This window comes from Pseudorasbora parva, chromosome 2, assembly GCF_024679245.1.
Source record: "Pseudorasbora parva isolate DD20220531a chromosome 2, ASM2467924v1, whole genome shotgun sequence".
Taxonomy (NCBI): domain Eukaryota; kingdom Metazoa; phylum Chordata; class Actinopteri; order Cypriniformes; family Gobionidae; genus Pseudorasbora; species Pseudorasbora parva.
The window spans coordinates 50487890-50510209 of NC_090173.1; the positions used below are offsets into that span (position 1 = coordinate 50487890).

At 36.9% G+C, this 22320-nt stretch overlaps 1 protein-coding gene across 3 annotated transcripts in view; it reads right to left on the reverse strand.

The window, feature by feature from the left end:
- Positions 1–20679, reverse strand: part of ttyh2l (tweety homolog 2, like) — a 62819-nt gene extending 42140 nt beyond the window's left edge. Inside the window, exons 1-2 of one of the 3 annotated variants that reach the window (XM_067423649.1) lie at positions 15755–16193; positions 9373–9545 (exon numbers count right to left, since the gene is read on the reverse strand). In XM_067423649.1, the coding sequence (XP_067279750.1) occupies positions 9373–9545; positions 15755–15883 (302 nt within the window). In that variant the 5' untranslated portion in view covers positions 15884–16193. Of the gene's footprint in view, positions 1–9372; positions 9546–15754; positions 16194–20567 lie in introns of those variants that run through there. The other 2 variants (XM_067423657.1, XM_067423642.1) reach the window with 2 other exon arrangements.
- Between the last annotated feature and the right edge of the window lie 1641 nt (positions 20680–22320).

The window sequence follows — 22320 nt, forward strand, 5'->3', positions numbered from 1 at the left end:
GAACTTGTTTGCTCAGCACATCCCACAGATGCTCAAGTGGATTGAGATCTGGGGAATTTGGAGGCCAAGTCAACACCTCAAACCATTTCTGAACCATTTTTGCTCGGTGGCAGGACACATTATCCTGCTGAAAGAGCCAGGGAATACCTTTTCCATTAAAGAGTGTACATTGGCTGCAACAATGCTTAGGTAGGTGGTACCTTGATCAAACTCTTACGCTTGCCCATTTTTTCCAGCTTCTAACAAATTGAGGACAAAATGGTCACTTGCTGAACAGTGCAAGAGAGCCGCCCTGCAGTGTTTAAAATTATCAAATTTCTAAAAATATGTACAAAATAAATGCTACAAGCAAGAATACATAATCAATGTCGGGCCAATTCCTTGTGTCTCATTGTGACCCCACATCCATTGCAAGATACATTTTTACATAATTATTTGGCAGGGAGCTAAAAATTGTTTCATCAGGGGGTGTGGGTTTACCGTAATGATGCTGCCCAGAGGCCTTTGGTTATTTTAAGGCGCCCCTGATAGTAGATGAAAGACAAGTTTGTGAGCCGAGTAGTATGTTCAACTTCATAGTAGTCATAAAACAGGTGAAAAGTACCCAGATGACTCACTACTTTCAAGTGTGCATCTGATAAACAATTTACTATCCCACGAGGCCATGTGAGAGGAGCTGGGAATGGAAGTGAAATGACACAACTAATCATCAGAGCAGTTAGATGCGTGATATTGTAAATTATGGCAAAAAAGCTAATCAGCCAACTTCCATGAAACATTGAAAATGACAGTGTTGAGTCTCCCAACACTCTCAAACTAATTTCACAGGTGGTTTGGTATATAACTTCATTATTTTGAAATCCAAATGCAAACAGTAGAGTGTTACCTGTATACCTTGACTGCACTGTAAGTCGCTTTGGATAACGGTGTCTGCCAAATGCATCAATGTCAATGTAAAAACTAAATATTTCAAGAGCCAAAAGTTTAAAAAAAAGTGTGTGTGGACTATTGATAGTCGTATGCCAGAAATCTTTTAATAGCAGGGGCTTTTCGAAGAGAGCGAATATAGATTTTAAAATCCAACCGTCATCACATAGGAGAACCTTAGTAACCATGAAGCTAACAGGCGTGGGCTAAAGCAATAAAACTCCAATTTGGGTTAAATAGCTCTTCAAAAGAGACAATTATTAATAACAGAATGTTGCAATGCAAGTACACAACTAAATGTTTAAGTCAGGCTTCATGCTAAGCATCACGCAGCAGCACTTAACATGACAACTGGCCCTGTGTCTAGATCTGGAATGTTAACTCAATCAGGACTCAAACTTTCATGACTGTCACAAGTTTAAGCAGGTTACTCTGCTAATTCAATTTAGCAGTTTAGCAAAAGCATTTGTTCTCTTTTATTGACATAACGAAAAGCAAACAGTGTTAGCGGTGTGCTAACTCGCCAATGCTCTAGCTAGCGGTTTGAGCCTCTGAGATGATCGAGTTATAGGTTCTCTTGAGGGTAAATGCTAAGCTTAAGGATATCACTCATGCTCATAACCATTGTCCCAATTTCCTACCGAACCCTGGATCTTAAACTGTTCCTGACGCGTTTTCACGTGTGTTCATTCTAATGACATGCACTGGACATAATGAATCCACGTGTGTGCTAGTTTGCAGAAAATGAATGTACGCAACATATCCGGCTCAAAGAGAGCAGAGGTGAAGGAGGATTAATTCTCACGAAATTAGAAGTGCGTTTCCATCTTATACCCATCGGAGCTGAAAGAAAAAGTTCATGCACTGATTTGCTCCGCCGTTTGGGAGAACAAGGAACTAGAGGTCACAGCATACAAGCTTAAATACTAAAAATAACTCTTCCACGGTTAACATCTCATCCATGAACCTGTCGCTTAACAAATCCAATCTAAACACACCATTATCCATGGTAAAATACTGCTGATATCCTAAATGAAATGCCACAGGTTAAACCTTAAAAGCCTAACTTTAAATGACCTGGGACGTCATTCACTACTCTCCCCTGCTCATTCATTTTTTAAGGTTAGACATCAACCTTCTTAGTATTAAGTATCTATTTATTGTTAAAGACTATTTTATGATTGTCTTTTATAACATATTTCAATTTTATTTTACTGACAAAACACTATTCCACATTCCGTCCAATGCTGTCCTTCAAACAAACATGCTATGAAAACACACACATATTATATATATATATATATATATATATATATATATATATATATATATATATATATATATATATATATATATATATATATATATATATATATATATATCCAAAAGAGCCATAAAGTAAATAGACTGTTTAAATCCCTATAAAAATAAGATAATAATAAAAATAATAAATACAAATAAAAACACAAACTCAACATTTAAAGATCACTCTGCACATAGTAACCTGTTACCATCATTTCTTTATCCTGTAAATGTAAAAATGTTACATTTATATTAAATTATATGCCGTTATCGCTACAGTTACCACTCTCATAAATGTAAAGTTGCAGCATGTGGAGTGGCATGGTGCATCTTGGCGTGTCAAGGTGTTGGTTGGTTTCCATATCTGATGTTGCTGGATGGCCATTTGGACAGTGTGTTTGAGCACACGTTTGAATTAGGGATGTGTGAGACCAGTCGAATAATCGATTAAATCTGTTCGCCCATGGGAGTGCTGGTCTGTAAAACAAGGTGTGTTGAGGCGTATTGTTGGTGCATTGCTATTTTGAGGAACTGAAAAAAACTGTGCTGTATTTTTTTAAGTCACATTAGTTATATGCGCCTATAGGCGGGTCCACAACCCGCTTACAATATGCTTATTACACACACACACACACAGGGATGCGCAACAGCACACACACATTTTTAGGTATAAAAAAAAAAAAGGATTCCTCTCTGGAGAACCGTTCAGTCTTTCTGCTCGTAAACTCGGCCATTTAAACAGCAACCCGCTGTGAGCGCAACTGGCTTTTAAAGGGAATGGGAGATGATTGGTTTATTGCATGTTACGGCAAAAACACATCCATAACTCATTAAGAGACTAGGAACAACATGTTTAGACTCTGCAATGGGCATGTCAAGTGTTTTTCCCGTCGTTACACAAGCAAAATTGGATTTAAACACACCCTAAGTGCACTTGCGCCCAGTGTTGCCAACCCTCGCGAGACAAATAAGCAACCACAACTTCAAAAACAAGCCTGAAAACAAGCCCAATATGATATTATTTATTGTCATCAATATAATTTATTATCAGTACATTTTTATGAATAAATAAGCCTGCAGCATATTAAACTGAAACCTCTTGGAGTTTGAAAATTGTCAGAACAAGTCAAGCTTTTCTAGCGATTTTTCTGCCCGTCATGTGTAAAGATGCTTTTCATACACAAGAAGCATTTTCAAACCCAGTCGAGTCGAGTCAACATTATTTATATAGCGCTTTTTATAATGCCATTTGTTTCAAAGCAGCTTCACAGTGTTAACAGAAAATAATGCAAGAGAATTTGATTGGGCTGCACAGCCGCTCTGGAGTGCTTGCCGTTGTATAAAAGGCTATTAGGTTTAAGCTTTTTTTAAATTGATCACATATACAGCCTGGAAGGGTTAGACCAGTCGACCAATTACAATTTGAACTTAAACGGTTATGAAATTAGTAGTTGTGCACATCCCTAGCTTTAACCTCTCTACAGCTCCATTAGATACCATGTAGTAGAGAGAGGAAATATGGTGACAAATATTCCTTCCTTCCCGAAAAACAGCAAAAGAAGCAGACATAAACTGAACAGTACACCGTTATCAGTAACAATACTTAATGGATTGAAGACCGATGACAGAAACAAAACCACTGAATCTGTACAGAGTTGGGTTAGAGCAGAACAGGAACCGCATGCAGCATCAACAGCAGCAGCGGACAGTGGATTACAGGCAGCAGATGGAAAAACAACTCTTCATCATCATCCTCATGAACAGGAGCTGGAGGAACAGTGTCAGGAGGACAAGCAGGTAAAGGCAAACGTGGCATAATCAGCAGGAACATTTTGCGCTTCCTGTACACGTGATTCATCAGGAAGATGACCTAAGAACAGCAGGCTTGTTTGCTGGAAGCGACGCCTTCTTTTTTTATACTAATCATAAGAAGTGAAATCATGCATAGACATGTCACATCCTTAGATGATAATGTTGTTTAGGTTATTTTCAACCCCTGACAAGCCACTCAGGATGATGGTTATCATCCTTTGAAACGCCGCAGCCTGCAGGCGCTGAAGCCAATCTATAAGGAGCAGTCCGTCATGCATGATAAAGGCTGTGAGGTCACGACGTTCCTCGTGCAGTGGCACTTGGTAGTAAGACTTATTCAGGTTGATGGTAGAGAAAACAGTACAATATTTTAAAGCAGAGAGTATGTGTGGCAATGGAAAAGAGTCCCTGATCACTTTATGATGAATAAAGAGCTTTATTTGGCTCTCTGAGGACAATGCGCATCCTATTTTTACCTGACTTTTTCCGCACAACAACAACTGCGTTCTATCACCCCAGCTACTGGCAAACAACGTAATCACTCTGACACAGAACTCTACAAGGAGTGTTTGGGGGTAATGCATTACAAGAGTTACGTAATCAGATTACTTTTTCAAGTAACTAGTAAAGTACCGCATTACTTTTAAAATATGTCCAACAAAATATCGGAGTTACTTTTTCAAAAATGTAACACAAGTTACTTTGTTTTCACATTTATGGACTGATAAACTCTCGTCTCAATGTTGAGAAAAATCAGAAAGTGCGCAATGGCGTTGTGTGTAAACTAATCTTTTCTTATCTCACTTGCACAAAAAAGATTCAGTGTTCCTCAAAATTAATAAAAACCGTGATATGCAAAATTAGAATACAATGCAAACCTCCACTAATATGCTAAATAAACAAAATTATGTATTTAACATCACTTTATTTACCAATGTACACTGTAAAATCCAACAGCTGTTCTTACTAAGACTTTTTAGTAAACTTTACTTAATGTCCAATAATTTGTTGAACTTAAACCAATTTAGTAATCTGAACTATTTGCATGCTATGCCTTTGTTACTTAGAAAACTCAAGTAAACATTACTTGACTGGTTCGAGTACCATTTTGCCAAAGGAAAAAAAAAAAAAAAACAGTGGGCGGGCAAAAGATTGAGGCGGGGAAATTCATAATAGACTTTTCCCTCATTTCCTCCCCTTCTGCAGTCGTCGTTCTTTTTAATTGCATTCACTCATTTTCCAGGAACCTTGAATATTATTAAAAATACAACTAAATACTTTGGAAAAGCGTCACATAAGCTGACTTCATAAATTTATGTTGATTTCCTAAAATTTCTCACCATTATGGTGATGAGTGTTCCCTTTGGTTGGGCACTTGGAACTTAATTTATGTTACTATAATTCTCTTCCTATTGTTGCAGTGCAACACGAAATCACACTTATCTGATTTCAAAGGAAGGGAAGTAATAAGTATATATATATATATATATATATATATATATATATATATATATATATATATATATATATATATATATATATATATATACACATACACACACGCACGCTTATATAAATACATCGACACACACACACATATATAATGCCAATTAATAACCTTTTAACATTTCATTGCTAACACTGCTGACAAATCTTTTAATTGTGTTGATATAATGCCTCTATATTTGTGACAATATCCAACAATTGACCAAGCTTGAGTCACACACAGACTTCAACATTCAGCATGCAAAACACAACAATGGTAACATTTTTTTTACACTTAATAAATAAAACCATTACAAGTTCATTTGCTGTCATTATTGGGGTTATACTGACAAAAGACAGCAAATAAAATAAAAGTAAAATAAAGCCAAAAGTAATAAAGCAGAGTTACGATTGCTCTGTGATTAATTTATTCGTGCTGCAATGCATTCTGGGAGTACACTTCCTCAGCTAACAGATGAATTAAGTCGACACAACTTGAATGGTTTAAGTAAGAAAAACTTGATGCAATTAAGCTTACTTAATTGAGTGTTAAGTTCAGCTTACTTGAGAATTTTAAGGCAATCGGTTTCCTAATATTTTCCTAGTAATGTGAGCACAAGTTAACACAACTAATAATTCTGAGTTAAGTATACTTAATTAACAAGTTTTCTGTACAAATTTTGTTAAGTTTTGCCAACAAAAAAATAATACGCTACTTTACTTGAAAATTTTAAGGCAATCGGTTTCCATACTTTTTCTTAGTAAAGTCAACTTATTACATTTTACAGTGTACTTGCTTCAATGCTTGCTTCAAAACCTTCAATGATTTAGTTAAACCATAAGCAAAAATTACTTTTTGGATTTTTGGTTTTTATTGCTGAAGTAAGAGTGTTACATTTGCCCCAAAACATAACTTTAGCTATAAAGCCTAGGCCAGGTGAAAAAAAGTTACGCAAAAGTAACGTAACATATTTCTCTTCCTAAAAAGTAACTACGTACGCAATTAGTTACTTTTTAAAGGAGTACCGCAATATTGTAATGCATTACTTTTCTAAGTAACTTTCCCCAACACTGTCTACAAGTATTGTGGTTTCATTCAGCTTTCATTTTCATCCAAACTCAGTTAACTCAGCAACAGTGCAATGAAAGACTGGCACAGGAAGGACATTAGCAGGCAAGACTTGCTTTTTTTCACCCCTTCCCATTAGTGGTGTCCCTTTCTCCACGATGAAGAACATAGCAGGAGCTGTGTGTTCATGTAGGGAAGAGTTCGCTGTTGGCAGTTCGCAGCGTTAGCTAAGTGTAGCCTGAGCAGAATTAGAAGGGTGCATGTGATGATTTCCCCGTTGTTCTGCATTTTACTGTGCGCTGCTCCGCTTATATGGGCGTGGTAACTTGGTGGAAATTTGAAATGGATTTAGCCTGATCAGAAGCATATCTAATCTGGCTTGCTATCGTAACAGCTCTGTCCAGGGTGAGATCAGTTTCTAGTATAAAAGTCTCGCATGTATTCGTGGGCTAAGCACATTCTCTACTAACTGATTGCGAATCATTTCGTCAGTGCTGAAACCAAACTCACATGAAACAACAAGCTCTTGCAAAGCAACAATGTACTGTATAACTGTCTCTTGAGGCGCCTGACAGCATTTATGGAAGGTGTGACAGCTACTATGTTAGCTTTCGGCATAAAGTAGGCTTTTTTTCTGCATCCTGCAGTCATACCTGTGAAAATGATTGGAAAATCTGTTGTCCTTCTGTGCCAAGACAGTGAAGCAGTACAGCTCTCCCACTTTTGTCTGGCTAGGCATCCCATGTAGCATCATTAACCAGTAGATCAGCAGCCATGTGCTGAACAGCATAATAGGCTCACAGGTAGGAAAAAACTCAGGCAAGGGAAGTTAACAACAGCCATATACATGGCCAACGATAACAAAAAAAAAAAAAAAAAAAAAAAATGTATCCGCCAGGAGTTAGTAACAAGCAATTAAGCACACAAGGCAGGAGTAACCAACTTTATCCATTTTGTTAACACTTCACTTTCTATACCAGTTGCAATTCTGGCGCCTCCGTCTCAAAACTGAATAAACTGACATACACTGATCAGGCATAACATATATTATTATCCTAATATTGTGTTGGTCCTCCTTTTGCTGCCGAAATAGCCCTTACCCGTCGAGGCAGGGACTGCACTAGACCCCTGAAGTTGTGCTGTGGTATCTGGCACCGAGATTTTAGCAGCATATCCTTTAAGCCCTGTAAGTTGTGAGGTGGTGCCTCCATGGATCTGACTTGTTTGTTCAGCACATCCCACAGATGCTTGATTCGATTGAGATCTGGGGAATTTGGAGGCCAAGTCAACACCTCAAACTCGTCGTCGTGCTCCTCAAACCATTTATGAACCATTTTTGCTCTGTGGAAGGGTGCATTATCCTGCTGAAAGAGCCACAGCCACCAGGGAATACCGTTGAAAGGATGTACATGGTCTGCAACAATGCTTAGGTAGGTGGTGTGTGTCAAAGTAACGTCAACATGGGTGGAGGACCCAAGGTTTCCCAGCAGAACATTGCTCAAAGCATCACACCACCTCCGCCGGCCTGCCTTCTTCCCATAGTGCATCCTGGGGTCATGTGTTCTTCAGGTAAGCGACGCATATACACCTTCCCATCCATGTGATGTAAAAGAAAACGTGATTCATCAGACCAGGCCACCTTCTTCCATTGCTGTGGTCCAGTTCTGATGCTCACGTGCCACTGTTGGTGCTTTCGGCGGGGTCAGAGGTCAGCATGGGCACCCTGACTGGTCTGTGGTTATGCAGCCCCATACGCAACAAACTGATGCTCTGTGTATTCTGACACCTTTCTATCAGAACCAGCATTAACTTCTTGAGCAGTTTGAGCTACACTAGCTCGTCTGTTTGATCGGTTGTCATCATCAGATTCGTCACAGTTAAAATCCTCTACATTCAGTTGAATCTCCTGCCGTATCGGAGAGAAATGTAGCTGCTCGTTGATCTGCCATGTGTGTGTCTTTAATGCAGAGACTCTCCTTGTGTGTTTGCAGTTTAAATATAATGATGCATTTAAAAGTTAATGGCCAAACGTGTCATTACAAAAGTTCACAATGCTGCTGCAGTTGAAATATAATGTGGACAACACTGAATAAATATATTTTTGTCAGGTTAAATACTGATAGTTGGTTGCTCAAACCCCTTTATCTAAACTTCTCTACTTAACCGTCGGACTCGCACATCCGTCATGTTTGTAGTTTTTTAACACTTTTTATCCGCGTTTGTAGTTCTAATCGAATCCTCGTCCAACTCGCAATGGGTTGAGGGCAATATCAGCCGTTAAGAGTGCACATCGTTCCATACTTCGAATTCGGACCAGAAATAGTAAACCATCCGGGAATCTTTGGAATACTCTTTGCAGCATACTACGATTTGGGACATACTAATTCTATTTTCGAATACTATTTAGTATGGATAATATGCATATTGCAAATATATATATATAGCTGAATTTTCAGCAGTCTTTACCTCCAGTAATTTTTAAGAACTATTAGATGAAGGTTAAAAAAACAGCATTTATTTGAAATATAAATACGTTTAAACATCACTTTCAATCATTTGAATGCATCCTATCTGAAAATAAGCATTAACGCTTTAAAACGTCTTACTGACCCCAACATTTGTTTAAAAAATTAGCTACGCAACGGACTCTAAAGTGTCTGCCACACAAGAGCCATAATAGTGCATCTGCAAAAGGATGCATTGACATAAATAATGCTGCGTTCAAAAATACACACGCACATATCCCGATGGGCGCAAAACAAAGCGTATTTACTCACCATATGACCAGACCGGTGATAACAGCAGCCCATGTGACACAGCAGGTGTCAGGCCGTTTGACTTCCTCATCCTCTTCCTTTCGACAGCAGCACAGGCAGGTCAGATATGCAGACAGCACCAGCAGACTCAAACCCAGACCCAGCGCAGAAACACAGGCCAGGAAGATTAGAGACTGCCGATCAGAGTCAAACAAACATGGGGCAGATGGTCAAACCAAACAGGAAGTAGAAAGGCTCTTAATGTTGATCCATCTGTTTTTAAAGACCCAGTGCAAGAAAAAGTGTATTTTCTTAATCCGTATTTTTCTTGGTTTCCAGTAAAAAAAGCTTAAATATAAATTATATTTTCAAAGAATTGAATGTATTGTTATTCCAAATAATTGTGTCTTGTTTTAGACAAACAATTTAGTCTATTTAAATAAAAGTCTTAACATAGTTTTACTAGAAAACAAGACGGATACAGATTAATAAAATGATTTTTTTCTTTTGCAAAGGTTCTGAACATGGTACAGTAAATGTTATTTGTGATCTTCTGAGGAAAGAACTGAATAGAGATGTGTTTTTACATGCAGTCTATACATAGAAAATTGAAAAACAAAGGTGTCCACATCTCTAAGAGATTATGTATCTTGGCGTTGTGCCTCGAACAGTTCATTGCAGCTATGGGCGGATAAATCATATAATGGTTGATATGAGGGCGAGCTTGGGCCCCCATACACATCGCCATGGTAACCCACATGGACTGAGGCTAAACAGAAACGTTCAGTCTTGAGTCCAACATCATGTGATGAAAGTAAAGCACATCAGCTCTGGAGTCTTGTGATCCAAGGATACCAAAAGGACAGCCGGATATTAGATATAGATATAGATATTATCAGGTTAAGACAACACTGAAAAGGGCTACTGCTCATTTAAATGCACAACAAATAGCAATCCAAGCTTTTTAAACTTTAAAGTTGCGTCAAGGGAGGAAAAAGTGTGGTTACGCCAGAGTGAATCTCACATTAGATAATCACAACATGCTCAGGGGAAATTCTGAGCAAAATTACTAAAACCACTTAAAGGTGGCGTTAAATTATTTTCAGTGCTCAAACTGGTACAGTTAAACCATCATAAGAACTTGAGGAGTAATGGTCAAAACCAAAGGGTAGAGTTAGAAGACAATAATAAAAGGTGAAAAGGAAGTTACTGATGCCGAATTGTAGTATTAGTTACTGTTATTAAAAATCATATTTAGATCATCTAGAGACTGTCAGTTATTTGTGAGCTGTAAAAGTGCGAGTTGTTCAAGTCTATTCCATGAAATGCTTGAACGTGCATATTTGCATGTCACTGTATGAGGCTATTTTAGGTCAAATCTATAGTTAAAATAATCCAAATTAATGCCTATAGATCTTACTTGTTGTTGTATTAGTTTCAAATGATAGCATGTTGGCATAGGAACACATCAAGTGACGCCAAGTAACGCGTTTTATTATTGCATGTTTGTTTGTAGCTGTAATTTTTCTTAAAAAACATTGTTTTGTTATTTTCTCTTGTTTTAACTACATTATCATTAGCTTAAATTGTCATTTAAGCATACTGAAGTTTAATTGTTTCACAGAGTATGTTTTGGTAATAAAATTAAATGCTACAAATTGCTATTATAAATATAAATTGCATATTTGCAAGTCAATTTGTATTCAGTGTCTTAAACCACAAATCTTACTGTGTATATGAAAATGCAAAATACCAGTAAATGGTTTATTATTCATGAAATAAACATGGTCCATCAATCAGTACTTTTCATACTTTTAATACCCAAGTAGTGTTGTCCATGTCCAGAAAGGGAATAAAAACATCATCAAAGTAGTCCATATGTGCCATCAATTAGTTAATTACAATCTCTTAAAGCATCGAAAATACATTTTGGTCCAAAAATAACAAAAACTACGACTTTATTCAGCATCAGTCTTCTCTTTGGCGTTTGTTTTCAATCCTCAAATAAAGATTAGAACGGTTATGAATCAGCTTATTGATTCATGATTTGCAATATGCTGATTGATAACCGTTTGAATCATTATTTTAGGAATGGAAACAAACGCAGAAGAGAAGACTGATGCTGAATAAAGTCGTAGTTTTTGTTATTTTTGGACCAAAATGTATTTTCGATGCTTCAAGAGAAAGGCATGTTTTTATTCCCTTTCTGGACATGGACAGTATAGTGTGCCTCCACTTGCATACGCTCTCGGACTAAATCTAAAATATCTTAAACTGTGTTCTGATGATGAACGGAGGTCTTACGGGCGTGGAGCGACATTAGGGTGAGGAGTTAATGACAGACATTTCATTTTTGGGTGAACTAACCCTTTAAACACTTCTGATTGGTCGTTGTGTTCACACACTCAACATATATGTCAGTGAAGAGTGTTATGGTGTCTATTTACAACATGTTTTGAAGCATTGATCATTGCAGCCAATCAGAGACATACTGTATATGTTAAGTGTGTGAACACAACGGTGTTTAGGAATCCATGAATTTTAGGTCTTTAAGATAGATACACTTTACAGCCCTAAAGCTATGAAATAAAAACAAAGGAATGCAACATAACAGTCCCCAAACATTTTTAAACAACTTAATAATTACCAATATACTTTGTAACCTGCTAAACTGACTTGCTATAACCGCCTACCTGAATAGGTTTGCGAACTAAATACTGGTCATTACCAATAATAAAATCGCTATATTTGTCCCATGCATTATCACAGGAAGTTTAAAAGAAGAGCACCACAGCAAACCAAACTTCCTGCCAGTGCTAAAGAAAACTTACTGTGGGGAGATGGACGTGCAAACAATTAGGCAAATACATATTTCTTGCATATAAAAGTACTTTGTAGTACAATGGTATAATGATGCCATCTAATTAACATATTCATCTGCTATCAAAACTATGATGATACTACCAACGTACTTGTCCAGAAATCCACAATTCCTGAGATCGATTTCAAATCAGCACTAGCGAGGGAATTTAACCAAGAGACAGATTTGACAGCAGGCTTTTTTTTAGAAGGAGAGATGAAATAAACTTGTGTTGCTGCTTCATTGATTTCCTCAAGTAACCTAGAGAATGTGACCTTGAACAAGGAACGTAATATCCCTTCTGATAAAACCCCCAGCAGAAGTAGCCCATCGACTGAATCGATGAAGAAAATGTTTCTCTGGAGACAAATCACAGCATAGGGGAAACAGAGACTATTAAATAGAGATCTGACACACCACCAGAGACACATCTGTGTTTACCAGATGTTGCACATTTATAGAGTTCAGTGAGAGACATTTATAATTATCATCACACATTTTTGGTCCCAGGATGCTGAAGGAACAAACTACAGTGCAGTACTGGAATGTGGAATTCTTGTCTAGGTAATGAATTTGGATTATGTAAACCAATAAGTACAAGTCAAACAGAACCTGTTTGAGTTCTACACAACTGCTGAGATGAGAGAAAACCTGTGATCCACTACAAAATTACATTTCACACTCATCATCCTGCATGTTCCACTACACCTGCAAGAACAGGCCACAGCTATACAGCTGCTGACTCCACTGGGGCAGGCTGGCATGTTTACCCCAGTGAATATGTATATGGGTAGGTTTGTTTTGGAGTCCGTTTCTGAGGACACGTGTCTTAAAGTCTTGGCTTCATACACACTTTTGAACAATTCTTGACCAGAAAAAAAGGAAACTACGGGACACGTGACACCACATGGTGTTCATTGACACTGTTTTGAGAAGATTAGGCTACCTGTAAAAAAAATACTTACAACATACTTTGGAGTTCATTTAAAGTCACCATTAGGGTCCACAATATTGGAAAAAACTTACGTTATTTTGTTTTTCTGTTCTTCTTTTTATTAGTGTATTTATGGGAATTTTTGACCATTCTTCGAGAAGCGCGTTTGTGAGGTCAGACACTGATGTTGGACGAGAAGGCCTGGCTCTCAGTCTCCGCTCTAATTCATCCCAAAGGTGATCTATCGGGTTGAGCTCAGGACTCTGTGCAGGCCAGTCAAGTTCCTCCACACAAAACTCGCTCATCCATGCCTTTATGGGCCGACGCTTTGTGCACTGGTGTGCAGTCATGTTGGAACAGGAAGAGGCCATCCCCAAACTGTTCACACAAAGTTTGGAGCATGAAATTGTCTAAAATGTCTTGGTATGCTGAAGCATTAAGAGTTCCTTTCACTTAAACTAAGGGGCCAAGCCCAACCCCTGAAAAAAAAACGACCCCCACACCATAATCCCCCATCCACCAAACTTTACACTTGACACAATGCAGTTAGGCAAGTACTGTTCTCCTGGCAGAGAGAACTCGTCCAAACCCAGACTCGTCCATCAGATTGCCAGACACAGAAGCGTGATTGGTCACTCCAGAGAACACGTCTCCACTGATCTAGAGTCCAGTGGCGGCGATGGAAACCCATTTCATGAAGCTCTCTAAGCACTGTTATTTGCATACACTAATGTAATAAACCTTTGTGAAAAATAGCCTCAGTTGCCATGTTTCAGCGCATTGTTACGTAAAAGAATGAATCCACAACAAGCTCTTAAGTTTACAAGTGTTAGCCTAATTCTCTTCAGCTTCAGGCACGCAGCTCAAAAAGCAATGATCATATTTCAACCAGTAATATTAAAGAAATGTACTATTACTGTTAAATTACAAAATCACTGATACATTATTTTTAATAAATAACACTTTGTTCTCGAATCATAATATTTTCATCAACAACATATTTTCATTAAAATAATTTCCTTATTGTCAGTGCGGAGGCTATTTAATTGTATTGATCAATGGCAGATGCATTTTGTTACTTTACATGTAGCCTAATGTTGTACAAAGATATGTTTGCAATTAGGTATTTTATTGTATTATATTTTTATGTTAGGCAATATATTTGTTGTTAGCACTTTCTCTGTGCATGGCGATAGATTATGTACAAGATTATTATGTTAAGATGGCCTATACTGTAGGTACAGTAGCTACCTTATTCTCGGAGGTGCTTGTCACATGTCTGTCCTGTCTTGTGTGCACATGTGGGTTTTGTCAGTATGGCCATTTGTGCTTCTGTCATTGTCTGATCCCTCCCCCTTGTTATCTAATTAGTGTTTGATTTCTCCCACCTGTGTTCCCTCAGTCTCTGCCTCATTTATTCCCTTTTATAAGCTCCTGGTGTTTGTCAGTCTTTGGTCAGACCGGCGTCATGTCTACTTCTCCTGTTTCCCCGTGGTTTATTTTGGTATGTTTTTGAGTTTGTATTTGTTAATTCTGATTATGTGTTTTTTCGTTTTCTGTGTAAGTTTAATTTTGTTAAATAAACCCTCATTTATCTCTGCACCTGCTTCCTCACCTTTTTCACTTCTCCTGATGTAACAGCGCTCACAGAGTTTAAGAAACAAAACACAGTTGGATTTAAAAAATAAGCATCACAACCAATAACAAATGTTTTTTTCCCAAATATAGTTCACCTAGAATTGAGTATGATGACATCAGGCTAGTGTTCGTTGAAATGTCAGGCACAAAAATTGCAATGAGCATGGCGGAAGTGACGTCTTCAGCATGTATTGACAAGTTAGCGACTTCTGCGCATTGTGCGCCTCAGCATGTGCTGACCCCAATTTACGTGGCTGAGTTGCTGTTGTTCCCAATTGCTTCCACTTTGTTATAATGCCACTAACAGTTGATTGTGGAATATTTAGTCTATCACGATGAATTCTTTCTTTCACAAATGGTTGTAGAAGCGTCTGCATGCCTAGTGCTTGATTTTATACACCTGTGTGGCCAATTTAAAATCTCTTCTCTGATCACGGGCAGGGCAACCTGTCACTCACATGAGATCGACCAATAACCACAACCGTCCAATCAATTCCCCATGGACAAAATCAAGTTCCACCCTACAATTTTTTCACTCAAATTAATGAGGTAAGAAAAGTCAACTTCCATTCACGTTGATTAAACCCGAAACCCTATAAAAGGATCAAACATATAAATATAATTTGTGTGTATATATATATATATATATATATATATATATATATATATATATATATATTTATCTTTCTTGTTTGGTCAAAAAACAATGGTTTGGTATTTTACACGTTATTTTATTTCTATTTGGGGCGGCTATGGCTATATTTATTATACTTATACATAGTTATAGTAATTGTAACTATTATGAATATGAAGAACTTAGTCATAACTAGCCTTTAATAATCTAAATAGTTATTCTATAGTTGACGCTTGCATGTTTGTCAGTTGTTTATACAACATCCACAGCGCAAAACGTTTACTTTTAGAATTCCTCCGTCTCCCCTCCACAAACTAAACAAATTAACTCCTCTCACCTGCTGATAGCTGGCGTCCTCCGGTTTAAAAGTGCTGTCGACCGCCTGGAAATTAAAGTTAAGATGGGGGAAATTATGCAGCCAGTAAGTCCACCATGGGGCAATGTAGTCCTGGCGCGATGAGGCCATCCCGGGCGAGAAACTCAAGCAAGCCGCTGATCTCTGGAGCGCTCCGGTAATCCTCACTTACTCTACTATTAAAACACCAAACACAACGAAGATGATCCGCCACCAGAAGACGAGACACAATGACTACACAGGGAAACACCGCACAAAAGTACTTCCCCAAGCTCTTTTCGCTTAAAAGGATGCATAACATCCAAGAGTTGAGTGTGTGGGCGCATGCAGAGAGTGGTCAGCTGTGACCCTTCAAAGCTCCCTGACACTGGCTGACTCCACGCGTCCCTCCTGCGACTGCGCACCGCACGCGCTCTGGGAGTGAGCGTCGACGGCACTGAACACTCGTGATGAGTTTACAACTCATGTTAAAAGATATGTATCTTATACATTATGTATACCATTATGTATATCTTATACATAAAGTATATACCTTATATTATGTATATCACCAGCACAATTCTCAAGCAAAATGTAGGCAAATGAAGCCCATTTTCGCCACAAGTGGATTTTTTTTGTGTGAATAAATATATATATATATATATATATATATATATATATATATATATATATATATATATATATATATATATATATATATATATATATATATATATATATATATATATTCACCAAAATATGTTTTTTTATTTTTTTAGGGCGGTTAGTATATTTATTACACTTATACATAGTTATATTAATTGTAACTATTATGAATATGAACAACTTAATCATAACTAGCCTTTAATAATCTAAATAGTGTTGAAGCTTGCATGTTTGTCAGTCGTTATATATATATATATATATATATATATATATATATATATATATATATATATATATATATATATATATATATATATATATGTATATGTATATGTATATGTATGTCCTGGTACAGGGTTTAGATTAAGCCAGGATTAGGCATGAGTTCAATTCGGACATTTTATAAACGTGCCTTAGGAAAAAAAAAAAAAAAAATAGAAACATTAGCCTGCTGGTGTGCATCTTGAGGCAAAACAATGACACTGACATATTTTAAGATGTAAATTGCTCACTGTTAAACATGCATTTTAGTCTGGGACTAGCTTAAACCATATCTGTGAAACCAGGGAGTAAAAATGTGCCAAGTATGCGGTAAAAGGTCGACATCATTAGGTTATATAAAACGTTATAGCCTAGGCCTACTTTTACATAATTTTTAATAAAAGTTAGACTTTTTGCATGATTTTTCATGAAGTTTTTCAACGTTTTTATTTTATTTTTATAATGTAATAAAAAAATAAAACAATCTCAGTTATGACATTTAATCCCATAATTATTAGGCCTACTTGTGTCATAATTTAGATTTTTTTAATCCCATATTTTTAACTTTTGATCAGAATTATGAGATTTATTTTTATTTATTTATTGTATTTTGAATTACACAACGCATTGTGCTTTAGGGTTAACAGAAATTTCCATAAAAATACTGGAAAATGTCCTGGCAGAAAATCACCAGTACATTTAAAATTTTATTTTTTTACAGTGTGACATACAAAGTTATAATTATGACTTGGTATGTTATGATAGTATGTTATGACATAAAAATGCAATTTTTTTGTCTGTGCTACCAAAAAGATCAAAATCATACTGTCTCATATACATCACAATAAAGTAACAGACTATGCATTGAAAAATAAATCTATTTCATACTCATTCAAAACGCCTCATTTTCAAAGTGAAAACCATTCTCAGTCAAGAGAGTGACTGCCATTAACTCTTTCACTCTTGTTCAACATTGACATCTGGTGGACAGAAAGGGCATTTCACAAATTATTCGTCCTATTCCAGGGTTTTCAAACCTTTCTAAACCAGTGACCCTCTGATGTCCCCAAACTGCGTTTATGTGGCTATCATTAAAATAATAATAATAATAATAAAAAATCACGTATATGCGGGGAACTACACTACCCACAATGCTGAAACAAAATCCACCAATAGCTAAAGTTAAGTCGCTGTTACTATGGAAACAGGAATAACCTGTGTTTGCTCAAATATTTATATATTTCAAATACATTGTATTTTTGTACTCATAAATAATGAGGGCAGAATAAAGACTGCGGTAAGAAAAAGAATGCACAGGAATGCACTCGTCTCCAGTTTCCCCTAAAATTGATTAAATTCAGGTTTATTGACAAAGGAGAAAATCATGGACACACAAAATATCCAGGACGGAGCAAGGCCAAAATAATAAACAAAGACTCCTACTGGCTATGAATAAATAAATGCTCTTGTCATTGAGCAATCAATTATACAGCACTGATTCACAGTGCTCTCTGGGATGAGTTGCACCATAAAAGTAGTAAATAACTCAGTCGTGGATAAACTTTTGTCTATAAAATGAATGAAAAAATATGTAGGCCATCATTAAGAAAGGTCAATGAATTCTAATCAATCAATTAAGAAAAAAAAAATAGTTTAAGTATGCATGTGAGCACACATTCTCTTTAATAAACCTTCTAATATTATTCTAGCAATATTACACTCCATATGTTACACAATAGATGTGGGTGTTCAATTATTTGTTGATCCTCTGATCACGCACCGAGAGGTGGCAGTAGCACATTACAAGTCAAAAAGAAGAAAAAAGAGAAGAAAAGTAAAGAGCGAAAGACCAAGTGCTGAGAAATTAACATTTCACCTCTTTTTTAATTAAGGCACACGTCCATAAAATTACAATCTGTGGTCATATGTCATGAATCACTGCTGCAATATGTGGAATCTCAAGTGTGCTGGTCCCGCATGAGTTCAGCCACACGGACGTGGTGAAGAATGTGGGGGACGCGTTGAGCCATCCGCTGGGTGTTGCATATTTGCCATTTTTGGCACGTCAGATTGTCAAGGTCAAACCGTGCAAACCGCGCAGTTATTTTTTGATTAGAGGTCTGATTGATTTTAATATCAATTACTCGTCTGACTGCGATGACCTTCCCTCATAACAATTAAGTGACGAAGAATTAGGCGCAGGCTGTGCTAACTTCAAATTATGCAGGCCGGTCAGCTTCTGTAACCGAATGCTTATGATTTTGCCGCACAAAAAGAGTTTGTCAGCGCACAATGGTGTGGCATTTTTTGGGATACAAGCAAGCCTTCAAATCTCATTCGTCTCATTTTTTCGGTCTCTATAACTCCCTGAATCGCCATTATGAAATGATGACAGTGTCCCAAGACACCTCAGGATGAATTTGCATAATACACATTTTCATAAAGGTTGTAGTTGACATCACCATAATGACTCTGAGAGGAATTTCCTTCCCATCGCCTGCCGTTATTACACATTAATCCTCCAATTCCTGAGCAAGCTGTGATGGTTTGCGTTTGATGTTCAAAACAACGTATAGTGATATTAAGCAGTCTTTCCTCTTTGGTTATTGCTTTTTCGGATTTGGAATCCTAAATCCCTCTGTGGTGCAGGGAATGACTAAGGCCTATACATATGAATGAAGATTTACACATCAGGCTCAAAGAGTTTGCGTTCAATCAGACGCCGCTGCTCTCTAGCTCTGAGGGTTGTGCTGAGTAGCAATATCCCAGCTTCAGAGCAGGGAGATTTTACTTTCCCCCTGTCTTTGTTTTATTCTGATCTACTTTCATCCATTGAGACGTGTGTCTGTCTGAAAGTCCTTGACTAATTCAGCTGTGCCATCACCAGCAATGGAAAACAAGCGTATGTCTTTAATCACTGCCTTTTTTGAGTAGTTCTGCTAATTAGAGGTAAAGAAATTGTGCTATTACTGGACTCAGACCACTTAGAACTTCTTAGCAACCAGAGAGATATATGATTAAAAAAAAACCTTCTCAGAGTGTATGCATGGCAATGCCCTGGCCAATTTTTCTATTTCTTGGAAATAACTTTCCTGAGATGTCACAGACCTCTGTGGACGGTAAAAGTGTTCGGCGGTGTTTTTCAGCTGTGTGATTCTTTGTTTAGCCAATCAGAAGGTTTTTAAGGCGCTTTTTCAGTTTGGAGGATACGAAATGTTTGCATTTTTTGTTCATCTGACAATAAAGACTTAAAGGGGAGACCAAGGCACACCGAGATCAAAAAGTGATCAAACAAGAAACAAGATGAGAGTGAATTATATATATATATATATATATATATATATATATATATATATATATATATATATATATATATATATATATTTATATATATATATATTTATATATATATATATATAATTTATGTATTATTATTTTCTTTACCTGATCACTTGCTCCTCATCTCCCTTTGCTGACTTTTCTACTTTACCTCGAATCTGTTATAAAAACATGTTAAGCGATTATAGACCTCATAACCATATGAAATTTGTGTATAATCACTCATAAAATTCTAACATAGTAGATTATAAAAAGAAAGGAATGAAGTATTGAAACCGCCAGTAGGCGGCAGCGATTCACTGTTTAAATGAGTGAGCCACTTAAATCGTTCATTCATCCAATTCGTTCAAAAGTCAGATTCATTTAGGAACAAAACAAACACTTGTGAATACTTTTGTCATTGATAATTACAGACACTATTGAAAAAAGAACAAGCAAAACAGACGGCTGCTTTGGTCATTTTTACTGATAGCTAAATACATTGCAATGGATTTAGCTAGCTAAATATATGATGTCATGTGTACTTAGCTATTTCACAATGTTCTCATACCTCATTCTCAGTACATGCCTTTTTTTGCATCCCGCTCTGACCAGCAATTATGATCCGCTGTGCAGCGCTTCTCTTCATTTATTTCGCTAACGTTACCTGTGTGTGTGCTCTCCCATTCAAACACCGTCTCGCGTTGTTTTGGTGAAAGTGCGACTCATTGGTTGGGCGTTGCCAATCGGTTCAATGGAGGGGGAGTATTTTTTGTCTGATTTATTATGACAGTCTATTTTATTAGGAACAAAATTCTTGTTACTAAATAAATGAATTCTACATATTTTTCATTTTATTTACTGTGATTTTGTAATTGATGGACTTGAATATTGGGGGGTCAACAATATTCAGCTTCACTTGGAAATACGTCACAGCACTGAAGAAAACTCACTCGCTACTTCCGGTTCACTGGGACGTTTGCAATCATTTTTTAATCGTATCCTTTAAATCTTTAACAAAGTCCCATTTAAATAAATGCTGTGTCCCAATCAAAGGCTGCATCCTTCGAATGCTGATTGGGTCACCAGGGCATGACAAAGGCTGTCCCAATTCATCAATGAAGGAGCTTTGCGTACTTCAGAATTCATTGTGTGCCAATCTCAGTCCGACCGTCACGGCCTTTCGAAGGATGCAGCATTTGAATTGCGACACAGCCAAGGTCTCTTAACTCCACCATATTTGCAATGTCTCCAGCCAGCTATTTCTGCAATATATTTACAAATTAACGATTGGGTATTTTTAGAAAGTGAAACATTTTTCACCATATTGCGTGTTGCACTTACTCCCATTCGTTCAGTAATATGAGTGCTCTGTCTTGGCGTATGTAAAGTCTTTGTCTTTAATACATTTTTATTACTTTGATTTTTACTTATATTGTTTGTTTGATGCTAAATATATACATTTAAAAAGAAAGTTTGATTGAACTAAAAACACAGTGATTTCTATAAGACAATATAGGGTTCTTCTTTTCTTTTCTTTTTCTACTTAGCTACTTATTTTCCATAACCTGCTTACTGGAATACAACTCCTCTCCTGTGGCCTCAGGGGGTAGTATCCATCAGATGTGCCATTCAGAAGCTTGCCAGAAGTAGGTCATTCAGGTACCTTTTGCCTACTGTTTTATGAAAACTGAATCCAGACATACTCCATAGCAAAATCCCAGAGTAGGCTACATGGTCTCACTCTACAGAGGGTTAAAGTAAAATTGAAGCAGTGTTAAAATTAATGAGATAATTAAGTGATTAATTGAGTGATGATTGAGCATTATTGAAGACACCTGATGATAATGAACAGAATCACTTAAGAAAAGAAGACTTTAAATCTCTCAAGCATCATGTATTACACTCTAAAAAATGCTGGGTTAAAAACAACCCAAGTTGGGTTGAAAATGCACCGACCCAACAATTGAGTTGTTTTAACCCAATGGTTGAGTTGTTTTAACCCAGTGGTTGAGTTGTTTTAACCCAGTGGTTGGGTTAAATGTTGCTTAAGACAACCCAATTGCTGTGTAAGAACAACTCAACCATTGGGTTAAAACAACCCAATTGTTGGGTCGGTGCATTTTCAACCCAACTTGGGTTGTTTTTAACCCAGCATTTTTTAGAGTGTATGAATTCAGTTTTCATAAAACAGTATGAGTAGTTTGTCTAAATTCAGCAAAATCGTTAAATCAACACTGCTCAGAGTACATGGTCCTAATCTACAGTGTTGAAGTAACACTGGATCAGTGTTAAAGTTATTGAGATATTTATAAGTGATTAGT